The sequence below is a fragment of the Sinohyriopsis cumingii genome, chromosome 19, assembly GCF_028554795.1.
Source record: "Sinohyriopsis cumingii isolate HCF-2022 chromosome 19, ASM2855479v2, whole genome shotgun sequence".
Taxonomy (NCBI): domain Eukaryota; kingdom Metazoa; phylum Mollusca; class Bivalvia; order Unionida; family Unionidae; genus Sinohyriopsis; species Sinohyriopsis cumingii.
Window position 1 is genome coordinate 19,910,419 of NC_142979.1, and position 27,187 is coordinate 19,937,605.

General features: G+C 35.5%; 1 protein-coding gene across 2 annotated transcripts; it reads left to right on the forward strand.

The window, feature by feature from the left end:
* LOC149775235 (sedoheptulokinase-like) lies at nucleotides 1-25,813 on the forward strand. 2 transcript variants are annotated; one of them, XM_089943075.1, is made up of 5 exons: nucleotides 1-55; nucleotides 12,550-13,251; nucleotides 16,575-16,750; nucleotides 22,974-23,174; nucleotides 24,968-25,813. In XM_089943075.1, the coding sequence occupies exons 2-5, from the start codon at nucleotides 12,632-12,634 to the stop codon at nucleotides 25,372-25,374; spliced, it is 1,404 nt and encodes a 467-aa protein (XP_089799201.1). In that variant the 5' UTR covers nucleotides 1-55; nucleotides 12,550-12,631; the 3' UTR covers nucleotides 25,375-25,813. The 2 variants fall into 2 exon arrangements, with proteins under 2 accessions (XP_089799201.1, XP_089799202.1); XM_089943076.1 differs by lacking the exon at nucleotides 1-55 and adding an exon at nucleotides 8,619-8,736.
* The last annotated feature ends 1,374 nt before the right edge of the window (nucleotides 25,814-27,187 follow it).

Below are 27,187 nucleotides of genomic sequence, written 5' to 3' on the forward strand. Positions count from 1 at the left end.
AGGAGGTATTTGCACGCTCAGCGAGACAATATGCAACCGAAGATCAATCGTATAGGTAATTATACCACTGACTATGGACGATTTTACATGATTGTCGACCAGGTGTGAATATTTTAATGTAGAGTATTTTCAGTTCCTTTTAAAGGAGGATTTCACTGACAGTTGAGCTGTAGTTACTCTAACAGGTTGACCTGAATGGATGCTTGGATCGAATGATAACACAACACAATGTGATGAAAAATGAAAATGTATAAAATGAATTAATATATATATATATATATATATATATATATATATATATATATATATATATATATATATATATATATTACAAATACAGTGATTCTTTCACGCTCCAAACATACGTCTCATTCAAATACTCTATCCAATATCCAAACATTAACAAATTGGTAGACTAAAAATGATTAATGTATTCTCATACTAAGGGTCAAATAATCTTACATAACCTCATGTAATGAAAGTGAGATTCAACTAATCTCATGGAATGAAAACAAAGAGTCAAATGAAAGTGAGATTCAAATAATCTCTTGGAATGAAAGTGAGATTCAACTAATCCCATGTAATCAAAATAAAGATTCAAATAATCTTATGTAATCAAAATGACTCAATTTTACTCAATTGAAACAACAACCAATTGAAACTAACATGACTCAGTAATTTTTACAACCGTATGATTCATAAATATTTGTAAAACTTGCAAATGTGTCCACTGACAAACCACACAGCTCTCCCGAATTCTTGGGTAGGCCCTCACTTGTATTGGCTATACACACCCTTTATGGATCCACCATGCACACAAGTTTGCAAACTAGCGGCTTTGTCTTCACATGGCCTTGATGATTACATCATTTTCCATATCGATACACAGACTGCCAGACAGATAGCATGAGATACCCGTACACACATATGCACCGACAGCACACAGTTCTCCTAAATTGGGTTGGCACACTTGTATTGGCCATGCCCACCCTTCATGGATCCAACATGCACACAGACATATGTATGGGCATATACATACAGACAGCCCTAGACAGCTTCTTCTTCACCGCTCCGGTGGCCTAGTGGTTAGAGCATCCGCCTCAGATGCGGGAGGTTGTGGGTTCGATCCCCGACCGAGTCATAACAAAGACTTACAAAAATGGTACTAACAGCTGCCTCACTTGGCGCTCAGCATTAAGAGGTTAGTGTTAGGACTGGTCGGCCTGGTGTCAGGATAATGTGACTGGGTGGAACATCATGCTACTTGTCTGCGGCATTATGCCGCAGTGCTCTGCATCACTATAAACTGCCACACTGCAGACATCGTAGCGATATGACTGAAAAATTGTTAAAGTTACGTTAATCCAAATCACACACATACAGAGACAGCTTGAGACAGCCCTAAACAGCTTCAGACAACCCTAAACAGCTACAATAAAAATAAACTGGTCATAATAATAGTTCAGAATTAAAATCTATAGATACATGCTACTAAATAAAACTCTAATAGCAACTTGTAATTCAAAAGTTGACAATGTTTAAAATCTGCTTAGTACACCACTCCTGAGATAACTCATGCCCTGATAACTCACGAACCCGCTTATAACGCGGTGTCAGGCGTGGATTCTATTTTTTAAACCCGAAAATGCCACAAAAATTTATCCCTATTTGTTGAACTTGAAGAAAATCACAATCAAAATTGGTAATGGAAACTTTGATGTATCGCTTGTTTTATCGTTGAAAATGGTAGATATGACCTGCATATTTCAATCAACGCTATGATATATCAAATTTAAAAATAGGTCATACAATTTTTTACATTTTCTTTCCAAAATACTTTCCTAGTACACAGCAAATAACGATATGTAAGGAAATTTCGATCAAATAAAATATCATTTACGCTGAGTGGAGGCAGTACTTTAATAAATAAATACAAATTAAATAATTTTTTTATCAATTGAAATTTGTGTTCTAGTTCCATCTTTTAAGTGTAATCATCATAAATGCAATGTGTCCTCTTGTAATTAAACGTGAAATGCGTCAATCTACCGTAACAGCTATGTTAGCGAGCATTCTCTGAGAACCTAATTAAGTGCCGGCCGTGTTTTGATAACTGACTTGCGGAAGTATTTGTTGTATTGTTGCACTGAATTAAAAGCTGGCCCCCTTTGTATTATCACGTTAATTATGTCTTTTGAATAAAAAAAGGAGGTGGAATAAAAGAAAAGTTAAAAGGCACAAAAATCTGACTAATTTAAAATCTAGCAGCCTCGGTCATATGTCGGGTGAACTCACTTCATTTGATCAGTCGAACACTGTAATAAATGTTATTGTGTATGTAATAGAAACTACCTTAAATTAACCGACTCTTTCATAACTGTGATCAAAGATAACAAGGCAGCCAAGCAAAATGAATACTTCGTAAAATATAGAGCTTGATTTCACAGATACAGACCATTTGTGAGCAAGTGAGTTTCAGAGAATTCTTGAACTGGCATTTAGAGATATCCTCAGGGATGATAAGAAATTTCATTATTATTTCCAATGAAATCACGACATTAACATTGTACTAATTGAACAATAAAAAGTGAGTTTCGACAAAGACGTGTCACGAAATAAATGTCGCGTGTTTTTGAAAATAAAAGGAACCTTGTTTTTGGTGGTCTATCAACAGTTAGTCTAGTTCCCAAATTATGGACTACCGATTTGGCAAGATACTATTAAACACCACTACGGGAACCAGACTCATCAAGAAAACAAAAAGCAGTGACGTAATACATAGATTTTTCGCATACACATGATGGTTGTTCAGACAAGTTGGAATGATCTTTCATATGTTGTATATTTTAGAAAAAAATGTTATCTAAACAGAATAACGAACAACTTCATTAGAAAAAGCACATTATTAAAAATTATTATCGACGCGATTGTAAAATGAGGATTCAGCCCAGTTTCCTAACACTGCTCCCCCCTATGGTTTTCTCGATGTCAAAGCGATTTTTTTTCAATTTTTGGAGGTACCTCAGTAACTCGTGCCTCGCTTATAGTGTGGTCTGTGCTTGTGGACCCTGTTATGTGTGAGTTATCGAGGGAGAGGTGTAGTATAGGCATCATTTTATGATACATTAAAAACTGAATATGCTTCACATATCAAATAAAATGCAAATGTAACACTTCCCCCAATGGCTGGAGAACACAAATGGAGAATGTTCTCTCCTTGTCATACACCAGTGTGTCAGTTAGAAATGGAACTTGCCTTAAATCCATAGGAGAGTGAGTATTAGGGTAAAATACCCGTGCACACCGTGCTTTTAGTAACTCTCGCTGCAAGCGATCTACGGCGAGGTTCATGCTAGTTCAGTTGCTTACCTAGAAAAACAATTATTCATCCTAGGTAACGTTGTATGCATGTACGACGAAAATGATCAAATCATTCTAAGGCGAAACCAAGTTATTTCTTGCCTTATTCTGTGACAGTTACATATGTGCAGGTCTCATACTGTGTATGTCAGTGCACAGGGGATTGTATCATTGCTTACAATTTAACTCTCAGTGAAACGTGTGTATAATAATAATAATAATAGTAATAATAATTGTATTTATTATATTAGTACATGTATGACAGGTAAACTGTAAACAACGATATGAGCCCTTGTGTTATTGTGTGTCAGTGTGGTATTGTTAAATATTAATTTGTGATTATAAACCTAATACTAAAATAGTTTAACAAAAGTCAAGTCAGTCCTAATGGTTGAATGCTCTGCACCATAAATGTCATCAGAAAATGTTCAGATGAAAATTATTGATCACTATCAAAATTTATAATGGTAGCCTAGTCCTATGTAAGACGTATCACATGCTATTTTAGTCGGAGTTTCCTCTGACCCTTGCCACCCCATTTTTTGATATTTGGACACTGATGTTGGGATGTAGGGTCAGAGTCCACTCCCTATCAAAAAGTTGGAATTTGCTGACTGTAACAAGATAACCGGGTGGGATATTTCGGATTAACAACAGAACACGTTTTGACGACACAGATATATGGTTTAATGTGGCGATTTATATGAGTAGTGGATGATGAAGATATGTGCGTATTTATAATCCAAATATTGGATCTATTTAACAAAAAAAACGCACAGTTTCAAAGATGAAAAAAATGTACAAATAAATTTAGGTCAGTAACCCTAAAACACAGGATAAATGATTTCACAAATGATTCAATAATGGAAAGATGAATATAGTTCACTCAAATAGTAAACAATGTAAGTGTTTACACATAGTAAAAAAATGTATTCGCTCAGGTAGCGAAATTATGTCACTAAACAAGAACGGATATACAATCTATCCTTCCAGTCCTGAATAATACACTGGGTCTTACTAACCCAAAATTAGCATACAGCTAAAAATACATGTGTGGAGATGCACTCCGTCACCCGTGCACCATATCCGCTCCACAGCTCCTCCGAATCAATTTCACAACCAATATAGACTCCGGACCCTCGGAATACTATGATCACTTGAAACATTAGACCCTCCGGACACTTGAAATATTAGACCCTCCGGTCCCCCTGGTCCTTTGACGGCTCTACAGCTGGGCCACCTTAGTCACTCTTGACATTCCGGACGCTAGACATTAGACGCTCCGGCACCTTAAACGCTCCGGACACACGGACGTTTCTACCCTCTGACAACACCGGACACCCTGGATATTCCTACCATCAAAAACTCAGCCCTACAGCTGGAGTTGTGCGAATCCTTTAAGCAGGCCGCTTGCTGACAAAACCATTAGTATTGTAAAGGTCCTTTACATGTAGTAACGTATTTATACCTTTAGAATTTTCGTTATTCTTTATCAAAGGCACCTTGCACGTGTGGCACAGGACGAATCGTACTCACGATTTCGAAATACATAGACCATATTATAATCACCCTCGGGTATCGTTGTACAGAGAAAAAGAAACGAAACCCGAGTACATGTATTTAATTAACAACATTTACACCATTCCGTGACACTGACACCATTTCATGTCGGCATAGAGTAGCCACTACCTAGCCGGCTTAGCAAACTTGAGTGACCTTTCATTAAGATATACCTGCATGAAATCGATAAGAATATGATTTATTTTCCCAAAAATCATGAGCATAGCATTCGTCATGTCTTTAATATGCAGACAAATGAGACAAAAGTACATTGTTTCTGAAATTTGACCTGGATCTCACCATTTGCATTCCGAGACACATGACTATACAAATATCACTACCTACATGTCAATGACATGAGATGTCATATAGTCATATGATATCAACAATAAACAAATTTCCAAAGTTGTTGTAAGAACACAATTTAAATTTAATGCCATCTTGAATTTTCCTGATTTTAATCTTTTATCTTCTGAGACAAAATCTTTTCCAGAGACAAAATAACGATAAATATAATCTTTAAATTGCTAATTTAAGTTTCTTTATGTAATTTTTCCTATAAACCTGTGTATTTTACATGCTAATGATGTTGCTTTGCAAACAGTATTTGTAACTGGAACAGTGTTGTCGCAGGCAGAAGCAGACTTATGTGAAGTGCATCAAAAGATATTTATTGCTGATGATAATCAGTTTTATTTTGACAGTAAATTTAAATCATCTTTTAAGAGAATCTTGCTATTTAACTTATATGGACCTGTATAATTTTCTTAACTTGTAGATGGTGATTAGAATACGACAACCTTTTCCTGTAACTTAATATCTTTTGTCCCTGACTATTTGCACTTCTAGAGAAATGAGTTATGAAGGATGCAAAACTGGTTTGAAAAACAGTTCATTAAAGGATTAATGTACTGCATACCCACATTGCCAATTAATATTTTAACAAATGGTCATAAGCCAAATATGTTTTACTTAGATATAAACAGGACTGTCAACCAAATTTCAGGATGAGGAATCCTGGACTCTTCACTCATGGAACTCAGGAGTTCTCAGCCTATTTGTGAGAGTTCCTGGCATGAAATCACTTCCATAAAGATTGTTGAACTTTGTCAGCATGAATATAGATTCAGATTCACTAGATCCATCCCGTTTCATTGTATGTTTACTTTGGCGTAGTCAGGGTAAAGGTTACAATCATAGATCGTAAATGCAGAATCTTATATATTTTTGGTGTGAATTACAGAAGGAAATTTTGATTGATGAAAGAACAGCTTTCATTTATGCACGTGTAAATGTAAATATTACTGCTTCACAGAATTATTGCTGGTGACATTGCTTACCACTTTTTTGTATTAACTTCCAATAAAGATTACTGCTTCGGTGACCTAAGTGGATAGAGCGTCTACCTCGGATATGGGAGGTCGCAGTTTCTGACCCTGGTCAAGTCATACCAAAGACTTATAAAAATTGTACTAGCAGGTCTTTCACTTGGCGCTTAGCATTAAGAGGTTAGTGTTAGGACTGGTCAGCCTGGTGTTAGTATAATGTGACTGGGTGGCACATAATGCTACAAATCTGCAATATGATGCCCCATTGCTAGATATCGTGGCGATATGACTGAAAAATTGTTAAAGCTACATTAAAAATGCAAATAACACACACACACACACACACACAGAATTTGTCAGTCCGATCTGTACTTTATACGGGCACAATCTTCCAGTCAGTTTGTTTGTACATACTGTTACTATAGAGAAAGAAAGAATAGATTCAGCTCTATTTTATTGTTTTTTCTTGCATGACAAGATGAGGTATGAAAAGTTATTATTTCTCAATGCTCAGCTAACAACTTTTAATAGTAAGAATGACTGCAATTTTTAATTTTTTAAAACAAATATGTGCAGATATACGAATCATGATACTAAGCAGTTGTTGACAAACCAGGTTGAAAACAAATAAAGACATAGAGATAGTATCTATAGAAAAATGATTTCTTTCAGCAGGAAGTTAATATTTTTAATCATATTTTTTCACTATTGTGCTTTAACGTTTAGGTTATGGATTCTTTTTAGGTGCATGTGATTTCAAGGTTTTCTTTTTTGAAGTTCATGGAATATTCTGGTAAATTATTGTTGATACAGTGACATATATAGAAGCCTTTAGAAGATGGTTGAAGAGTCAAGTAGACTTTAAGCAGGAACTTATCAATAACTTGTGTTGATTCCAAATATATAATATAAAGTGCTTATTGAGCAGCAATAAACAAATAGTTTCACCAAAATTTATTGTTATGAATATATTTGGACAAGCTGTTATTGTAGAATTGAAGGTGAATGCACAAAGTGTCTAAAAGTATAACTGTTGCTATAGCAACGGCAGGCAGCAGAACAATCTTGTGTAATATAGTAGTTTCACAAAAGTCATATCTGGTACCGTATCTTCTATATTAGTAATGTCCGGTACCGTATCTTCCATATTAGTTACTCAACTTCAGCATCTTGCCAAGGTTCTGATAACCCTACCTACACTTTGGCAGATCGAACAGCTATATTGGTGCTTTATCCTAGCGACTTCTATTGGATTTCATGTGTTTCCTTCCTTAGTATGTAATGCCAACTAACCAATAGCATGGTCCATTGTACATTGGCCAAAAACGGTGGTGGCAATTGACCTGAAAAGGATACTTTGTAAGTTTAACATCAAAAGTACGACTGTGTACAAGAGCGAAGCCATTACAGGTATATTTGAGTGAAAGGTATTTGTGCAAACACGGACCGGCACTGGAAAAGTGCTTATATATGAGTCCATTCAAGTTGTATGCTCCACTTGTCTTGATCATGTAGGAACAGTGTTCAGATTTGAACAACTTAATTTTGATTGTATGCGGTGGCTCGCCACTGCATCCAATGAAATTCACTGACAAAAGCACAGAAGTATCTGCGTGATATGCCAAGGTGTAGATGGGATTATTGGAACCTTGGCTAGCAAAGATGCAACTTCAGTGGAACCTTATGAATGATATCGCAGCATGAAGAAAGATTTTATTCCAAATGTTAGGGTTTTCTTTCTCACCTGTGACCCATAGATCATTGTGTCCACATCTAGATTCTGTGCCAGTCATACATGTATATCACCAGTGTCGGTTGCTATACAAAGTATACTAATAGTTGGATATTAGCTGATGAATTTCATATTCCTATCGGAATCAGGTTGTAACGAGACATTGATTGATTGATTGATTGGATTTACAAGACACTATCAGTTTTATCTTGTGGCATCACCATCAACCTTAATGCTTTGTGTAACACATTTTACAAGTCAGATGTGAAAACAGGATGGGGAATTGTAACAACACAGGTTTTAGGGAGTGGGGAATATTACTGACTCAGATTGGACAATACTGGCCTTTTTACACACAGATTCTTAAAAACTGTGTCTAAACGTTCTATTGCTTAGATAATAGCAAGTGGTTCTGTAATTATAAGAACCATTTTTTCATAATCATGATTGCATTTACCTGTTAATTCTGTTTAATTTAAGATAGAAAAAAGGTTATGACTCTTCATGCCAGAGAATAACACGGGGGAATATTTTGATCAACTTATCACGAGGCTGCCCTAAGAGTTAATAATATCATTCAGAGACGTTCAAGGGTATACTGTTTGTGATACATATCTGTATAGACTGTTTAGTTCAGATTGGAGGAGATGTGAAACTTGTATGTAATGGCGATTCACAATAGTTCATTGGAAGAGAAGCAGGGAAAAGACCAGAGTTTTGCAGATGGCACCAATGGCATTCAGTGTGGAAAAAATGGTCAGAGTGACATTTATTACTTACATTTTAATTGGTTAATATAGTCAGTTTTGTGTTGGTATGCCAGCATACTGTTACCATGCTCATTAATGATACACTAAGTTTCTACAGTATTTATAATAATAATAATAGTAATAATAATAAAATATAATTTTTTTTCCTTTTATTTTGTTGAAAGTTAACCTAACCAGACAACTACTGATGGTTTTCAAGGGTGCAAGAATAGTGGTGATTAGTGAGAACAAATGTATTTACATGTATGCTTTATGACTTAAATTGTTAAAGCTACATTAAAATTCCAACTACACAAGAAAAGGACAAACTGAATTTGTATTTTTTGTCTTGATTTGTTTGTAGAGATTAAATACAGCAATCTCTTGGGATTCAAAATATAATACATAAAGCTATCATTTGCAGCTGCAGAATGATTTAGATATATGGAAAAGGGATTTTTTGAGTTTCACTAGATAATTTCTTTTTAAGCTACTTTCAAAATATTTGAAACAAAAGAAGCTCAGTTTCATTTTATTTGGCTGTCAGTCAGTTTGTATCTTCTATTTCTCTCCCATCTAAATACAACTTTCTATGCACTTACTGTGATGTCCTTTTGTCTCTGTGATTTGATCTGGTATATATCTAGTATCTTTTACCTTTTCACTCACTCTGTTAATTGACAGTATTTAATGTCACAATTGGCTTGCAAGGACACATTAAATCAAAACTGCCTTTAGTGTCATCAGCCTGTATCAGTTGTGTGTGTTTTGCATTAATTTCAACCTGCACACACTGATCTCTCTTTCTTCATTTAATTTAATTATTTAATTTCATTATAGTGAGGCTGCCTCATAAGGAAGTATATTGTAAATGTAATTTTACTGCAACTTAATACAGTGGATCCATGACCATACATGACTTATAATGGGAGCCATGAAATAAGCATGGGATACTAATTAAGGAGTGCTGCATTAGTCAAGTGATAGTATAACATTTTTTTCACAGGTCTCTTTTGAAAAATATTCAGTACATTTATTCACAGGACAATCTTTAGCAGAGGAGAGGTAGATTAGGTTTATTTGTCAGGATACACTGAAGTTATTTTTGCACCAGACTTTTCCTTGATCTACATGTTATTTTTCTTATGTGTATACCTTTAGAGGTGGTACAGTCTAGTATTTTTCCAATGTATACCTTTAGAGGTGGCACAGTCTAGTATTTTTCCAATGGCTATTTTTACTGTCATGCTGATATGCTGTCATTTTAACCAGCGATGCTTTTGAATGCACCGATATGCTATGTACTCTTGCTCATGTCTTTTATGTTTCTTGTTAGCCTTTAAAAATTATTCTTTTAAAAAAATATTTTGTTGCCAAATTCCATGCCATGTCACTCATTTGACACCATTTTTTTTATAAATTCACTCATTTGACACCATTTTTTTTATCACTTCATAGGGTATGTAATAAATAGATAAATAGGGATAGTTACCACTCTCTTGGCCATTATCCTTTTTACCTAATCAAACCCAACTGCCAAAAATATGTAGCTATCTGTCACCCATGATCCTTGAAAAAAATGAATGAAAATAAAATATATGTAGCTCTGTTAATGACTCAGTAGATGTATCTAGGCCCAGTACTAATACAATTAATTATTTATCCAATATTTTTTCTGTATGCAAATGAGAAAATGACTTTTTTACATTGAAAACTGTTAAACTTTGACCTTTTTTTAATGTTGCTATTTTATGCTGTGGTAAAGCAAAACAAAACATGTTTTAATATTCTTATAAGGTTTTAATAGTATTTCATTAGAGCTGATATGAAATTTGGAGAGAAAAAGACTATACTGGACATTATGATTTTGAACTTTCAACATTCACGTTTTACCAACTTCACTCTATTCTATTCACTCTATTCTGATTGGAATGAGATATCATTTTGCCCAAATATTAGTGTAGCATGGACCTTGAATTATTAGTCTAGGTTATTTATACCAATTATATCCCTTGCTACATTCATTTCAGTAATTTCCCTCTCAAAGTTAATGTAGTAAAGGATTTGTAAAATAAGCTCTGATTGGAAACGAGGCTGAATCTTAGTCCCATAACAAGCCAAGTAAAATTCCTGGACTTTAACATAACAGTAAGGAGAGACTTTGAGACTTTAATGTGACAGATAGAGACTTTAATGTGACAGTGAAGAGAGACTCTTATTGACAGTATAGAGAGACTCTTATTGACAGTATAGAGAGACTTTAATGTGACAGCATAGAGAGGCCTTAATGTGACAGTAAAGAGAGGCATTGAATGTGGCACAAACATTAAGAGAGATTTTAATGTGACAGTGAAGAGAGACTCTTATTGACAGTATAGAGAGACTTTAATGTGAGAGCATAGAGAGGCCTTAATGTGACAGTAAAGAGAGGCATTGAATGTGGCACAAACATTAAGAGAGATTTTAATGTGACAGTGAAGAGAGACTCTTATTGACAGTATAGAGAGACTTTAATGTGACAGCATAGAGAGGCCTTAATGTGACAGTAAAGAGAGGCATTGAATGTGGCACAAACATTAAGAGAGATTTTAATGTGACAGTGAAGAGAGACTCTTATTGACAGTATAGAGAGACTTTAATGTGATAGCATAGAGAGGCCTTAATGTGACAGTAAAGAGAGGCATTGAATGTGGCACAAACATTAAGAGAGATTTTAATGTGACAGTAAAGAGAGACTCTTATTGACAGTATAGAGAGACTTTAATGTGATAGTCAAAAGAGACTCTAATGGGGCTTCACTCAAGAACATTCCAATTAAATAGTGTTTTATTATAATGTTAATGAGAAAATATATCTTTAATCATTAAATTATCTCATAGAAACATCACAAATCATTCAAAATTTCCAGAAAAAAGTTTTACATTTATCATTAGAATTGTGTGTGTGTGTGTGTATGTGTGATTAGGAATTTTAATGTGGTTAAACAATATTTCAGTCATATCACTGTGATTTCTGCAGTATGGAAGTTTGTAGTGACATCTTACAAAGGGGCATCATGCCCGAGACAAGTGGCATTATGTCTCATATTATCTTTACACTGGCCGAGCAGTCCTAACACTAACTTCTTAATGCCAAGTACCACGTGAGGCAGCTGCTAGTACCATTTTTTAAAAGTCTTTGGTGCAACTCTGCTGGGGTTCAAACCCATGACCTCCAGCGTCCGAGGCAGACACTCTAACAATTTAGGCCACTGGAGCGGTTGATTAGGATTTTAATAAACTTAAGATATAAAGCAATTAAATTTTGATGTCTGGTTCAAGAAAATCCCTGTTAGTTTTTAATTTTAATCTGGTTCAAGCTCTTGTCAGTATTCAAAACCAATCATGGTCCAACCTTGATCAATCTACATGTATTTATAAAAAAATTCCCATATAAAAATTCTTTAACGAAATAGAATTGAACTGCAGAAAATATTTCTCAGCTTGGTTTTTGGTGATAACATTATTTCATTGCAGACATGGGCATTGGTTATGTATTTACAATGAATTGTAGTTATGTATTTGTGCTACTGTAATTATTTTTTAGTCCATTTACCTTGTTGGAGTCAGGTCAGAGCACTACTTCAGTTCTTTTGCTGTAAAGAAGATGTAATTAAATATGCTCATTAGTATAAAATTTTTTTATCCATTAAGAAATTATATGTGGGCCAAAGGTGTTGTCACTAAAAACATATACCTTAGACATTATTGTAAGATTTGTATTTAGCTTTATTGCAGTAAATTAAATCTGAGTGAAAATACAATTGCAATTGTTTTTTCAGATGGAAAGGAAAAAAATTGATTTCAGTTCGGATTTTACTTGGACACTGTAGTGTATGTGTTGTAGATTTTGCCAAACCAGACATGGAGCATGGTCACCAATCCCTTCTGTCACTAGGTATAGACTTGGGTACAACATCTGTCAAGGTAACACTAATTGATAAGGAGTCACATGAGGTTGAATACACAGTGTCAGAGCTAAGTCATGCTGATGTATTCAGTGATGTTGGAAGCAGCGGTTTTGAGCAGAGTCCAGGGCTTATTTTAGCTGCCCTGCAGAAGTGCCTGTTACAGATTCCACAAAATTTGACTCGCAGTGTTTGCTGCATCGGAGTTTCTGGACAAATGCATGGCCTTGTGCTTTGGAAAGCAGATGATGGTTGTGGTTACTTTGATGAACAGTTTGTGACAAAAAATTGCAGCAATCTCTACACATGGCAAGACCAAAGATGTACACCTGATTTCATTTCAGCCCTTCCAAAACCAGACTCCCATCAGCATCTTGCGACAGGTTTTGGATGTGCAACACTGTTTTGGTTGGCTAAACATCAGCCTGAGGTTTTGTGTAAATATGACTGTGCAGGTAGTATAATGGATTTTCTAGTCACCATTCTGTGTGGATTAGACCATCCAACCATGTCCAGCCAAATATCTGCTAGCTGGGGATATTTTAATACAAGTACCAGATCATGGAACTCAGATATGTAAGTAAGCCATTGAAACTCGTCCTTCAGTATAATGTACAAGTGATAGTCACATCTTATTGAAATTCCTAAGCAAACATTTTATGGTGAAACTGTGCTAAATTTTTTACTGATTTTGCTTTAGTGGTCATTGACCAGGGTAATATATGGGATGGTCATTTGTCCATTGTCCTTCCATCCATTAGCACACGTTTGTTATCATTACTCCTAAATTACATATAAGATTGTTGTGAAACTTTATACATATATTCATTGCAAGATCAGGCTGGCACTACATGAAAATGGTATTGCTTGAACAACAGTATGGCTGTCATAATGAACATACAAATATGGCTGTCATACTGAACTTACAAAATATGGCTGTCATAATGAACATATAAAATATGGCTGTCATACTGAACTTACAAAATATGGCTGTCATAATGAACATATAAAATATGGCTGTCATACTGAACTTACAAAATATGGCTGTCATAATGAGCATAAAATATGGCTGTCATAATGAATGTACAAATTTTGCTGTCATAATGAACATACAATATGGCTGTCATAATGAACATACACATTTGGCTGTCATAATGAACATACATATATGGCTGTAATGATGAACATACACATATGGCTGTGATAATGAACATACACATATGGCTGTCATAATGAACATAAAATATGGCTGTCATACTGAACTTACAAAATATGGCTGTCATAATGAGCATAAAAATATGGCTGTCATAATGAGCATAAAATATGGCTGTCATAATGAACGTACAAATTTTGCTGTCATAATGAACATACAATATGGCTGTCATAATGAACATACACATTTGGCTGTCATAATGAACATACAAATATGGCTGTAATGATGAACATACGCATGGCTGTGATAGTGAACATACACATATGGCTGTCATAATGAACATACACATATGGCTGTCATAATGAACATACAAATATGGCTGTAATGATGAACTTACAAAATATGGCTGTCATAATGAACATACAAATATGGCTGTCATACTGAACTTACAAAATATGACTGTCATAATGAACATACAAAATATGGCTGTCATAATGAACATACAAAAACTCTTATGACTAATTCTCTTGACGGAATGACCAAATCAGCATGGGATTTTCACCAAACATCTTCTGATAGCATTCAATTTGTCCTATATGAAAATAACGTGAATCATACAATATAGCTGCTATAGTGACATATTTGAAAATTGTATCGCTTAAGAATATCAACGATCATGTCAGCACTCCACATTTAAGTAGAAGACATGGTCTTTAATTCCTGGAACTTTTTGGCCAGTCACATTAAGGGGCCTTTATTTATTATATGTCAGACTTAATATTTGATTGCTTGCATGTATTCGACATACTGTAGGGGCTCCGGTTGGCTGAGTTGTCTTTAGCGCTAGCCTTTACCAATCACTTCCATCTCACCTATGTCCAGGCCCAACCAATGTGGGTTTGTGAAAAGCTTACCAGTAACTTCCTATGGGTCAGTGGTTCTTAGGGTTTTTCCAGGTTCTTCCTTCACCACTTATACTGGCTGCCATATATAGCCAATTTATGCTGAGAAATGGCGGTAAACACTACACCAACAACAACAGCGTTAAACCCAAAACAAAAACAACACCATACAGTATACATTTTTTAAAACTTGTAAGGCCCAGCTATCATCACTGGTTTTGTTGTTTTTGTTGTAGATGTAGCAAGTCAGATATTCCCAACTGATGTTATTCCAATGTCCTATAAACGCTTCCAAAGTTTTGTAGATATTCAGATTCTTGTCTTGGACGCATAGTGTTCATGACCTGAGCATTATGCACACCTTCATTAGTTAGCCATGTGTGGAAAGTTTCTGAATAACTATTGTTCTAATCATAAATTTATTACAATCAGTAACATAACTGAAACAGAGTTTTGGAAAAAAATGTGTTTTACTGATAATATTTACCGAATCATAATACAAACACACCATCACAGCTTCCTCCCAAGTTTATTTTAAAACCTGACAGCATGCATATTCATGTAGTAGTAACTAAAGTATGGATGGATTTGGCATCTGTCACTCTGTCCTGTGGGAAATCAGTCTGGCATCTGTCACTCTGTCCAGTGGGAAATCAGTCTTTTCTGGCTTCCACCTAGGTTGGCAGATAAATTTCAGCACAGTTATGCTGAAGACAAGTGGGCGGGGCTGAATTTGCAAGGTAATGGCAGGGCTTCTAATGTATCCTGATTCGGTAAGTATTGCCAGTGAAACATGGTTTACTCCAAAAATTGGTTTATTGGTGGTAGGTTGAATTCATTTCATTTCATTTATTTGTCGTGGGACAAGGTAAGTAAAAGACATAACATAGGGTAAGTGAGCAGTAAGATCAAAGGCATAGATCACACTGGCACAGATCACACTGGCACAGATCACACAGAAGCATAAACTTTTTCACCTCTACTCCAGTATAATTTATTTTATGATAGATGTGACAAGGATACTGTAATTGAAAAGATCTTAGTTTGTTAGTCTTAAGCTTTCCTTTATTTTAAGTGTATAAGTGAATGGGGAAAAATGATAGAGATAAAATTAGTAGATATGTTTTTTTCAACTGAAAGTATATAATTGTTTATTTTACTCATGTAGCTTGTCTGTAACACCATTGTCATCCAGTTCTTTCCCATACAAATGACTCCTCCCACTTCAGCAAAAAGCTTGAGAAATATTTTTCTGGAAGTTACCAGTTGTACAAAACTGGAGACATGATTACCTGCAATTTACTAATTATACAAAATTAGGGACATCATAATCATTATCTGGAATTTACCAATTATATTCATGCATAGTTCAGGTCCAACTGCATAGACCCAGATCTTCCATTAGATAATGTACAGACAGATTTTGGTCAATGTAGTTAGTTAGGAGTAATCAGTAGAACAAATAACATGAGCCATGCTCCATCACTAGATAATGCAATGGCAGATCTGGGTCTATGTTGTCAATGGTTGGATCCAACTTGTGAGTGAGTATAGACCGTACTTGCTTTGAAAATTCTTGGTCAGTTAATACCATATATTAAAGGTAGGTATGTTACAGGTAAATGAATTTTGCTGCAGTCTTTATCTGAAATGTGAAACAGACACGAATCAAATGCAAAGTTCTGAGATGCAAATTCCTACCCTTTCATTAAGCTTTCATGAACAGGAACTCATAAAAACCTTGTTTCACCCATATCAAACCATAGGAGATGGCAGGAGCTTAAAACCCCACACAATGCATATCATTTATTCTGTTATTCTTTTATGTTCTTATTTTATTACAGCCTAAAAGAAGCTGGTTTTCCAGTGCACCTGTTGCCATGGGTAGTCGAGTCTGGAACTGAGGCAGGGACCCTCCAGTTTGACTGGTGTGGGGTTCCAGCTGGTACCCCTATATTGGCTGCTCTGGGCGATCTACAGTGCTCAATACTGTCCTGCATCAAAGAGGATACCGATGCAGGTATACTTAGCCGAGTTAGGAGGTCACTTGCCATGTGTACTCACTTATAAGTTGAGTCAAACTGCAAACAACAAAGATCTCAATCTCCCATAGCATAATGAGCCTTCAGATTAGGGTCAATGTCACAACGGAAACGGTTGCTTCCTTGCTTTGGATAATTCATGATCATTTGTAACTTCCAATACTCAGAGCATAAATATGTGAAGAATTCGAAATTTTCAGCAATATATCACTGCATTTATCAGCGACTAATGTTGATCATAATGTTACTCATAATAATAACTTGATATGAGGAGACTGGTGTAGATGGGTTCCCAATCAGACCAAGGTCATCCCGTCAAAGGACAACATATGGAAAAAGAAGGTGAAGGAGGCAATTGAAACATGACAGCAGAGGCCAACACTAAACAAAGTGGAGGGGCTTGAATTACCACACATTTACACTAGTCTCCTCGTATCATGTGACCATTATAAGCCATGTGATCAACATGAGTCACTGATGAAGGCGGTATGATATTGCTAAAAATTTTGAATTCTTAAGATATTTTTGCTCCAAGTATTGGAAGTTACTAATGATCAAGGTCTATATTGTTTGTTCTATGGATTACTCCTAACAAACTGCACAGACTCAGATCTACCATCGCATAGTGCGCTGGCACTTCTGGGTCTATGCAGTTTGCTGTTGAACTCATCTTGCAATTAAGTATATACATTAACTCCTACATTCTAGACCTGCAAACATAGTCTTGGACCCACAGTTTTCTGTGACTGTGGATCCGAATGAATCTTAGTAAGCCCTTTCTCAACATTCTAGACTCACAAAAAAAGTCTTGTACCTGCTTATTTTTCATGGCTGTAGATACTGTTAAGCCCAAAAGTCATACATCTTGATGCAAGTCTTTAAAAAATTGTTTGGAAATTGCAGTTGTCAGTGACTTCAGGAAGCCTTACTATACCATCATATAATCTTAAAAACAGCCATTTTTAATAGCAGTACATCCAGCAGACGATCATGAGATATATTTACTTCTGGATCTCCTTTTCTTTCTTCTTACCAAGCTCCTAATCATGTTCCTCTTGCGGATCTCATTTTGCCTCCCCCTTCCCCTTTAATCCTCTCCATTCCATCGGAAAGGATTTGCTTTTACAACAAGAGATCAGGACGCTTATCAAGAAGTGTGAGGTGGAGATGGTTTGAAATCCACAATCTCCAGGGTTTTACTCCCAAGTTTTTTCTGGTCAGGAAGACCAATGGCAAACTTAGACCAATTATCGATCTCAGTCATTTAAATCAATTTATCCCTCCACCAAATTTCAAGATGGAGACAGGCAGGTCAGTCCACCACTTCTCTGTCTTTGTGAATTTGCATCTTGATTGGACAGGTGCATATTTCCACACTCCATCCATCCTCATGGAAATTCTTACAATTCAGGTACAGAGGGACACTTGTTATTAGCTTTATGCTCTCTATCTTTTAACTTAAAACATAAGTCCTTGTGCCTTTTATGAAAGTACTCAACTCTGTTATATCCTTGTTCCTTACGACAGCATCAACCTCTACGGTGGCATATTTGGAGGACATTCTCCAAAAACATATGATAAGTTCTATTCTACTCAAAGAAAAGAACCATCTCATTTCCCTTTTATTGGTGTTATGATCAAATGGGAAATGTCTGACCTTTATCCATCGCAGCAGTTCGTCTGTCTGGGTATGGAATTTATCACCCAGCTGAACATGGTATGTCTTCCCCACCCTTAGGTGGTCCAGTTCATTGATCTTGCAGAGTCTATTTCCATCATGAGATGGATAACAAACTGGGAGTTTCTGTGACTCCTTGGATTATTCATTGCAGCAGTGGGTCTTATCCTGCTGGGTCACACATTCATGTGCCCTTTGTAGATGGCATTGTTGTTTCAGTGTGCACATTTTCAGTGCTGCTTGATTACAGGACCAGTGGTGCAACCATGGCTGGTTCGTGGCAGGAATGCTATCACCAGATCTGACAGGAGTACATTATTCCCCAACTTCAACGCTGTCAGTGACCATTGGTGCCTGGAAGATGTAGGTCACCGCATCAATAACTTGGAGATGAAAGCTATCATCAAAGCTTTTGGAGTGACTGTCTTCAGAACAAAGTTGTACTCATCATGTCAGACAACTCAGTGATAGTGATGTATCTCCTTAAACAGGGCGATACCAAATCACCCCGACTCTGCATTTTGGTCTGGGAATTTTGCTATTGGTGTGCACAACACAATGTCAACATCCAGATCAGACATATTCCAGGCAGACTCAGTGTCTTGGCTGAGTCCATGGGATTTTCATCCGATTGACAGTTATGGTGATCTAGTGACAGATCCTTTTGCAACCAGGTGGAATCTGCCTTCTTTCATTTCAATGGTACCAGATCCTGAGATTTGGTCTGATGATATCTCTTTTCTCTCATTTGGGAGCATCTGTGGGCCTTTGCCTACGCACCAACAATCTTAGTTCCAGAGCTCATAGAAACTGAGGGGCCAGAAGTGCAGAATGATTCTGATTGACCCTCTTTGCTGGACAAATCCTGGATGAATGATATGCTTGATTTAGCAATAGATTCACCCAAGAAGATCCCAGCCAGGCCAGATCTTCTCAAACAGCCTTGAATCAAAGAGTTCCATCCTTGCCCATAATGGCTTCTTTTTAATGCTTGGCTCTTGTCAGGACAGCCTGCAATAACAATTCAATCCTTCAGTCATGGAAAAAATTGCTCTTCACTTTAAAGGCATACAAAAGAAAGCGACACATTATGAAAAACATGCTTTTGAATGCCTCTTTCCAACAAGTTGCTGACTTTTTCTTTGGCAGTTCAAGGAGAGTAAGTTGACTCTGATTACTATTAAGGGCTACAGTTCCATGATATTGGACACTTATATGATATTGTACACGTTCCAACAACATGGCGGGGAGGATCTTGGTCATAACTAAAACCGCTCTGATTTGTTGTCAAACTTTGACTTACATAGGCCTAAATCACTCATTTTGTTTCCTATGTGGAAACTTTCCTGGGTTCTGACGTGGCTGAATTCAACAAGTCTTTAACCATGACCTCACTGAAGCTCCTTTCATACAAAAGCTGTTTCCTGATAGCATTAGCTTTGGCATGAAGAGTCAGTGAATTACATGCCCTCTCAGATGACCCCGCAGATTGCTTGGCAGTCATTATGACACAACCTGGTTTCATCATGCATCCTGTCTCCTGTTTAGACAAATCCCATGAGGCTTTCAGATAGAATCTGATACGTGTGCTCAGACTTTATCCGAAGCATACTGAGCCTATTCATGGGACTCCTCTTTCTATCAGTTATACCTGGGAGTCAGTAGGCATGCACAGTCAACCTTCTTGAGTTTTTATCTTCAAAACTTGGCTCCACAACAACACATTCTGCATCTGGAAGACCCAGTCTCAGTCACACAGATGGCTACTAGACCCAACTGACATGAGCACAACCTCCGGATGAACACCCTGCACAGCTTTTGCTGGATTTGCCTGAAACTTTTATGTGATAAGAAGATCTAATTATATCTTCTTTCCCAACGTAATTCATGTCTTCTCCAGTTGTGCTGCTCGCAGTTAGGTTAACCTCCATATGGGGAATCCAGTATTCCCCTCTCAGACATTACCTGTGGTTTAGGCGGGATGGTTAGCATTTTTTCCACCTATTACCAATTCTCTTTACATTAATGTGATTGGGGAACATATTTGAAGGAACAGGCAAATTGTTTAGTAAATTATGTTTCTCCTAGAATACTTAAACAATCAAAATAGCTTTAAAATAGCTCCACCTGTAGGCAGCAAGGGAGGTAAGGGGCAAATGTTATTTCCCTTTGTCTCCATACTATAGACAGAAAGACAAAGTATATTCTTTGGGAGCACTGGATTGAGGAGGTAATAGGGTTTATATTCCTAATGTTAATGTGATTGGGTAAGTAGTTTAAGAGAAACATAAAAATTTGCTTTTGTAACTGAAATATAATTTCATAGCTCTTCGAAATCCCTTTACTGTTATGAAATATGATTTTATAGCTATTAACCATCGTCACTTTTTTATATTATTGTGTGCCTGCCCTTGCATGCATACATATTGGTAACAAGAAATTGAATGTCCAGGTGAGAACAACGTTTATGGCTGTGCCATGGCAAACAAGTCAGGAATGTAAACGTCCAGTGACTGTATGGTGCTAAACTGGATTTGTCACTTCAGCCAGCTGTGTTTATAGCAGTAATTCTGTCAAGAATTTTTATAACTCACAAATTCGTGATGATAGCGTTTCAAACATTAATGTTGAGCCAGTTGATAGAGATCTGGAGTATACATTGCAAAACATCATTTATTTCATTATCATCAGACAAAGAAGCAATGTTTTATAAATTTTATGTTGTGCGATTTGTGCAAAGAAATCCCAAAACATAAGGAATGTGTTAAATTTTCATCTGAGTTATGATTGCAACAAGAAAGCAGCTCAAGTTATTTAAAAGCTAGAATTTTTCTTTCATTTTTAGATGCTTGATGCAACCCTTAAATTTAAAATGTTAAAAATTGTAAATTTAAAATCCCAAATGTTATGCAGACTTCCATAAAAATTTATTTAACTTTTAAATGGTGCCATCTATTAATTGATTTGACAGAACATGTTGAAATGAAAAACAATACGTAGTTTCTATATATTTGATAGAACATATAGAAATACATAAAGAGCATGTGATTGGTATGTACCTGACAGAACATATAAAAATACATAAACAGTATGTATTTGGTATGTACCTGACAGAACATATAAAAATACATAAACAGTATGTATTTGGTATGTACCTGACAGAACATATAAAAATACATAAACAGTATGTATTTGGTATGTACCTGACAGAACATATAAAAATACATAAACAGTATGTATTTGGTATGTACCTGACAGAACATATAAAAATACATAAACAGTATGTATTTGGTATGTACCTGACAGAACATATAAAAATACATAAACAGTATGTATTTGGTATGTACCTGACAGAACATATAAAAATACATAAACAGTATGTATTTGGTATGTACCTGACAGAACATATAAAAATACATAAACAGTATGTATTTGGTATGTACCTGACAGAACATATAGAAATACATAAACAGTATGTATTTGGCATGTATTTAACAGAAATTACAGAAATACATAAAAAGTATGTAGTTGGTATGTGTTTGACAGTTGCAACAGAAAAATGGTTGAAGTTATTTTAAAGAGAATTTATGCTAGTGTTTAGTTTCTGGAAATGGCCATTTGAATTAAAATTAACTTTCTTAGAGCTTATGCAGTCTACAGAAAGTTATTAACATTAGAAAATCATTTTCACATAAAAAATTATTTTACCAACAATATTGACATTCTTATTTCTGTATTAAATAAGATATATCCTCAGATATCACAGAATAAAAAGATCAGACTGCATTTTGAGATGCAGTATGATGCTGCATCATTGTTTGGCAGATTTACTCTTTGGATGCCTCCATTGTTTAGCAAATTTACTCTTTGGATGCCTCCATTGTTTGGCAAATTTACTCTTTGGATGCCTCCATTGTTTGGCAAATTTACTCTTTGGATGCCTCCATTGTTTGGCAGATTTACTCTTTGGATGCCTCCATTGTTTGGCAGATTTACTCTTTGGATGCCTCCATTGTTTGGCAGATTTACTCTTTGGATGCCTCCATTGTTTGGCAAATTTACTCTTTGGATGCCTCCATTGTTTGGCAGATTTACTCTTTGGATGCCTCCATTGTTTGGCAAATTTACTCTTTGGGTGCCTCCATTGTTCTCATTTAATGACTCACAGCCATATTATTTCATTGAGATATTATTTCATGGAGATATTATTTCATTGAGATATTATTTCATTGAGAGACTTTGATCTGTTGACCGTTTGCCAGTCTGTGTTATAGATGTCTCTTTCTTGAAGTATCACGGAACAAAAAAAATTGGTTATTTATTTTAGTTTTCCAGACTTTTTATTACATCAAGGGAGGTAACTGGTTCTTATCCCCAATTTTGGGCAACCAGCATTAGACTTTTCCACATTTTGTAAAATTAAAAAATAATTTCTTGTATACATGCACATGATTAAATTTTGTTTTGTCGTATTTACATGAGATGGGCAGGTGAACCACTGAAAAGTTTATATTTTCTTGCAGTTTTGAATATTAGCACATCCTGCCAACTGGCATTTCCAATCCAGCTGCAAGATTTTGAACCCAGTCGTACTGATATTGCTGGCCCTGTCAGCCATTTTCCCTACTTCAACAGTCATTATCTGGCAGTGGCAGCCAGTTTGAATGGTGGAAATGTCCTTGCACAGTTTGTCAAGATGCTGCAACAGTGGTTTTCACATTTTGGTAAATTCATTATTGAAAGTAATTATAGTAGAAAATTAAGTCAGAAGTTTATTATTGGTAGTTTGGAATAGAACCTGAGCCCATAAGTATGAGAAAAAACAATACATTTTTCTGAGGTAAGTTGTTTAAAATTTGAACTGCACAATTTAGAAAGAGGATGTATTTAATTTAGTGATCATCCATGGTCACTTGTATTAGGATATGTGCCTATATTTAGGCACCCCTGAGGATCCCCAACATATCCTTTCAGTTTCATATGTATAAATATTACATCACTTCCTATCACATGCAGTAATTAAAGCATAAGTGTAATTACTTGGTTGAGGGGTGATTATATATGTGTGCAAGTGTAATAGCTAGATACATATATGCAATAAATCACACTCTGATTTGGAATTTTTCATTTGATAAAGAGAATTCAGGGAGTATTTTAATCTGCATTTCGACATTGCTTTACTTATACAAAACTTTATGATTACCTCACACATGGGGGAAGGAAGAAATCTATCAGTCATGGGATTCATATGTCAAGGTCATCATGACTGAGAGAAGAAAAATGGTTTCCACACAATAGTTAGAGTTCTCTTTCATATACAGTTAGAAGACACTGTGGATGGCTTGCACAATGAGGTAAGGGAGAAGCATTTTGATTTTGGGGTCAAAAGGTCGAAGGTCAAATTCACTATGACTACAATAAAGAAAAATAGTTTTTGCAAAAAAATTAAGTTCTTGCCCATGTACCTTTACGGAAGTTTGTATATGACTTATTCTTTGGGTAAGAAAGAAATCTATTTATTTTGGGGTGAGAAGATGCAAGGTCACTAAATGAGAGAAGAAAGATAGTTTTCGCATAGTAACTTTGGTTCTAGACCATGTACTTTGACTAAGGATTGTGGAGGGTATGCATGATTTTGGGGTCAAAATGTCAAAGGGCAGGTTTGACAGTTTTCACATCATAATTATTTTGTCTGCAAATTTCTGTTAGAAATTATCCTTTTAAATTTAGATTACTGCAATCAATGTTTCATTATGTGTTCAAGTAACTCATGAAAACATGAAAATCTTTGAATATCTCGTTAACCTGACACGAGCTGCGCCATGAAATGTTCCATTCTGAATCCTGCTTTTGTTTAACTTTATTGCAGACTCATTATCTGCCAGCCTTTATTATAATAAATGTTTTGGATTGATTTACTTTCAAATTAATACATCATTAAAATAAACAATAATTTGTGTATTCACATCAATTTAGTCTCTTTTGTCATTATTGCAACCTCAAAATAAATTAAATCTTCCTCACCATAGGGGTGACTTTAACCTTGTAAATATGTTACACTGCTGACTCCAAAAACTTAACATTACAAATTGGCTGACGATCACAATCTCTGACTTTTTCATTGCCATTTACTTTCTTTTGAAATGGATATTCATTGCTGTCTTTCAGTTTTTATCACCTTTCTTGATTTTGGCCATTGCTACCACCAACATAGACATGGATGGACCTCCACTAAAGAAAAATTGTAGGTGTATAATTCAGTTTTTTTCTGATGATAAAACACACCAAAGGGGGAGCTCAGTTAAAGATTTGGGGGTCATAGGACAAACATTTGCAGGAAACCTGTGATCCCATGCAACACTGTGGTAGCAGTGCTTGAGGTCATATCTTTTTAATCCAACAGTTGCTTTTAACCTTAAATATAGCAAGAACCACTTCTATTCCATTAAAACATTTATTTCATGCTTTCTGTCATTCTTTGAATGGTAAAAGAATATGTCCTTTGTGTTTTAAATAGGAATCACCATTGAAGAAAATAAAGTGTGGGAGAAACTGATGAATTCTGATGAAAATGTAGATGAAACTCTTAGAATCAGTCCAACAGTGTTTGGAGAACGTCATGCACCAAACAAGAGAGGTAGTGTTTGTGGATTGACAGAGAAGAACTTAAACGTGGACCAAATATTTGTATCTCTCTGTCATGGACTGGTTAGTAATTTGTACCAAATGATGCCGTGCACTTTTCTAATGGAGTGTAATGTGAAGAGAGTGATTGCGACTGGATCGGTGGTGGACAGAAATAAGTTTGTAAAGGACCATATTTTCAAGGTCTATGGAAAATACATACCAGTCATTCAAGGCAAAACCACTGATTCAGCATTAGGAGCTTCCCTTGCTGCCATAAAATTTATCAAGAAAAAATAAGGCATTTTCATGTATTTGAAGATACAGTGTACCATGTTTTGGTTTGTGTAATGCACACTTTTTATGCGTATTATTTCCTATTTTGAAGAAAAGAGCGCATTTTTTGGTAGATGAAAAATGGGTTTTTTCTTGGTCCCTTCAATGAGAACATCATGGAATTAAAGCTGCCTACATGTTACATCGTTTTGTTATGATGAATTTATTTATTGTAACTACAGTATTACTTGCTTTTTTTAAGAAATAGCTACAAACCTTGAAAGTCCTGTTCTTGATTGCTTATGTTAAAAAACCTATTTCTTTTCACATCATTGTGTAGTTTTTGTTCTTTGATTCAGCCAGAAAAAAAATGCAAGAATCACATAATGAAATGAACAAAGTTACTATGTAAAATGTGCCCATAGTTTTACTTTTCTTTGGAAAATAAAACCTGCTTATTTTATTCTTCAATTTCTCATCTTAATCTCAGTATTTCATAATTCTTTGTGACTATACAGTGAAAATACTTCATTGACTAAGTATTCTCTTTCAGATTTATCAGTGTCGGCAAGATGCACTAAATGTAACAACAATAATTAAGTAAATCTGTCATTTCTGTACTGTATATCAGACATGATTTTTCTCCGTTTCAAGTGGAATTCCTCATTTCTCCTGACCTGAATCCGATTTTTCTTGATATAGTCCTTTTTTTTATATCGTTTCTGATCTGGTTTTTTAAAAACTGTCTGTTTTGTCCCATTCTGCAATGACCCTTGTAATGTATCCGTTCTGTATATTAGCTAGCCCATGACTCTCGTAAAGAGTATTCTGATTGGTCAAAAGCTTAAATCCATCCAGTGAATCTTCATGTAATGGAAACTGATGGCAATGGAAAGAAGAAGCGTGCTTGCAATAAATGGCATCCCTAGTTGTTGAGAGAGACCATGACACAAGAAGTTTAGAGAAAGGTTTAAAAAACGTATAGAAATGGGAATGGCTGGAGCAAAAAATCGACGGAAATTTAGTTGGTCAGTTTGTAAGAAAACTGAATGCTAGAGGACTGGCATTTTGTGACCTCTGCTCTATGGTAATCGTGGTTGAAAGCATTTGGAACAGCACCTACAAAAGAAGCTGCAGAAAGCATCTGGAAAAAGTGCAGTTAATTACAATAAGAAGAAAGATTTCTTGCATGAGAGAACTGCAGATAAGCAATTAGCTATATCAAGCTCAACATGTAATGAAGAAATGTGAGAGAGAGAGAGAGAGCTCCAAAGGGAAAGAAAAAATATAAGAGAGAGAGAGAGCTCCAAAGGGAAAGAAAAAATGAGAGAGAGAGAGAGAGAGAGCTCCAAAGGGAAAGAAAAAATGAGAGAGAGAGAACAGGGTCCTTGTGTGAGAAGATATATATATATATATATATATATAAGAAAATAATGCACATTTGAGATGACAGTGAATAATTTATACTTTAGACTGTAGGAATATATAAAGCAAACTGCAGGAATATATAAATCAAGTAACTCTCTAGTACAAATTTGATAATATAATTATTTATGCTAGTTTGTAAAATATCAATGAATTAGCATAATCTTGTGGATGAAGGTTGTTTTTTTTTTGTAAACTAAGGAAGAAAAGCTGTGTCGGGATTTACTAATAATGCAAAGTACTGGTAGCTTGTAAGCTGAACAACTTAAGAGTCTTAGAACCAAACCAGTAAAGGGACCTATATAATTATATACACTGAAAAATTTTGCTTGAAGAAGAACTTGTTTCATATAAACCAAAAAATTTATTTCCTGAGAATTAATGCTTGACCATATTTAAAAGTAAGGAATGT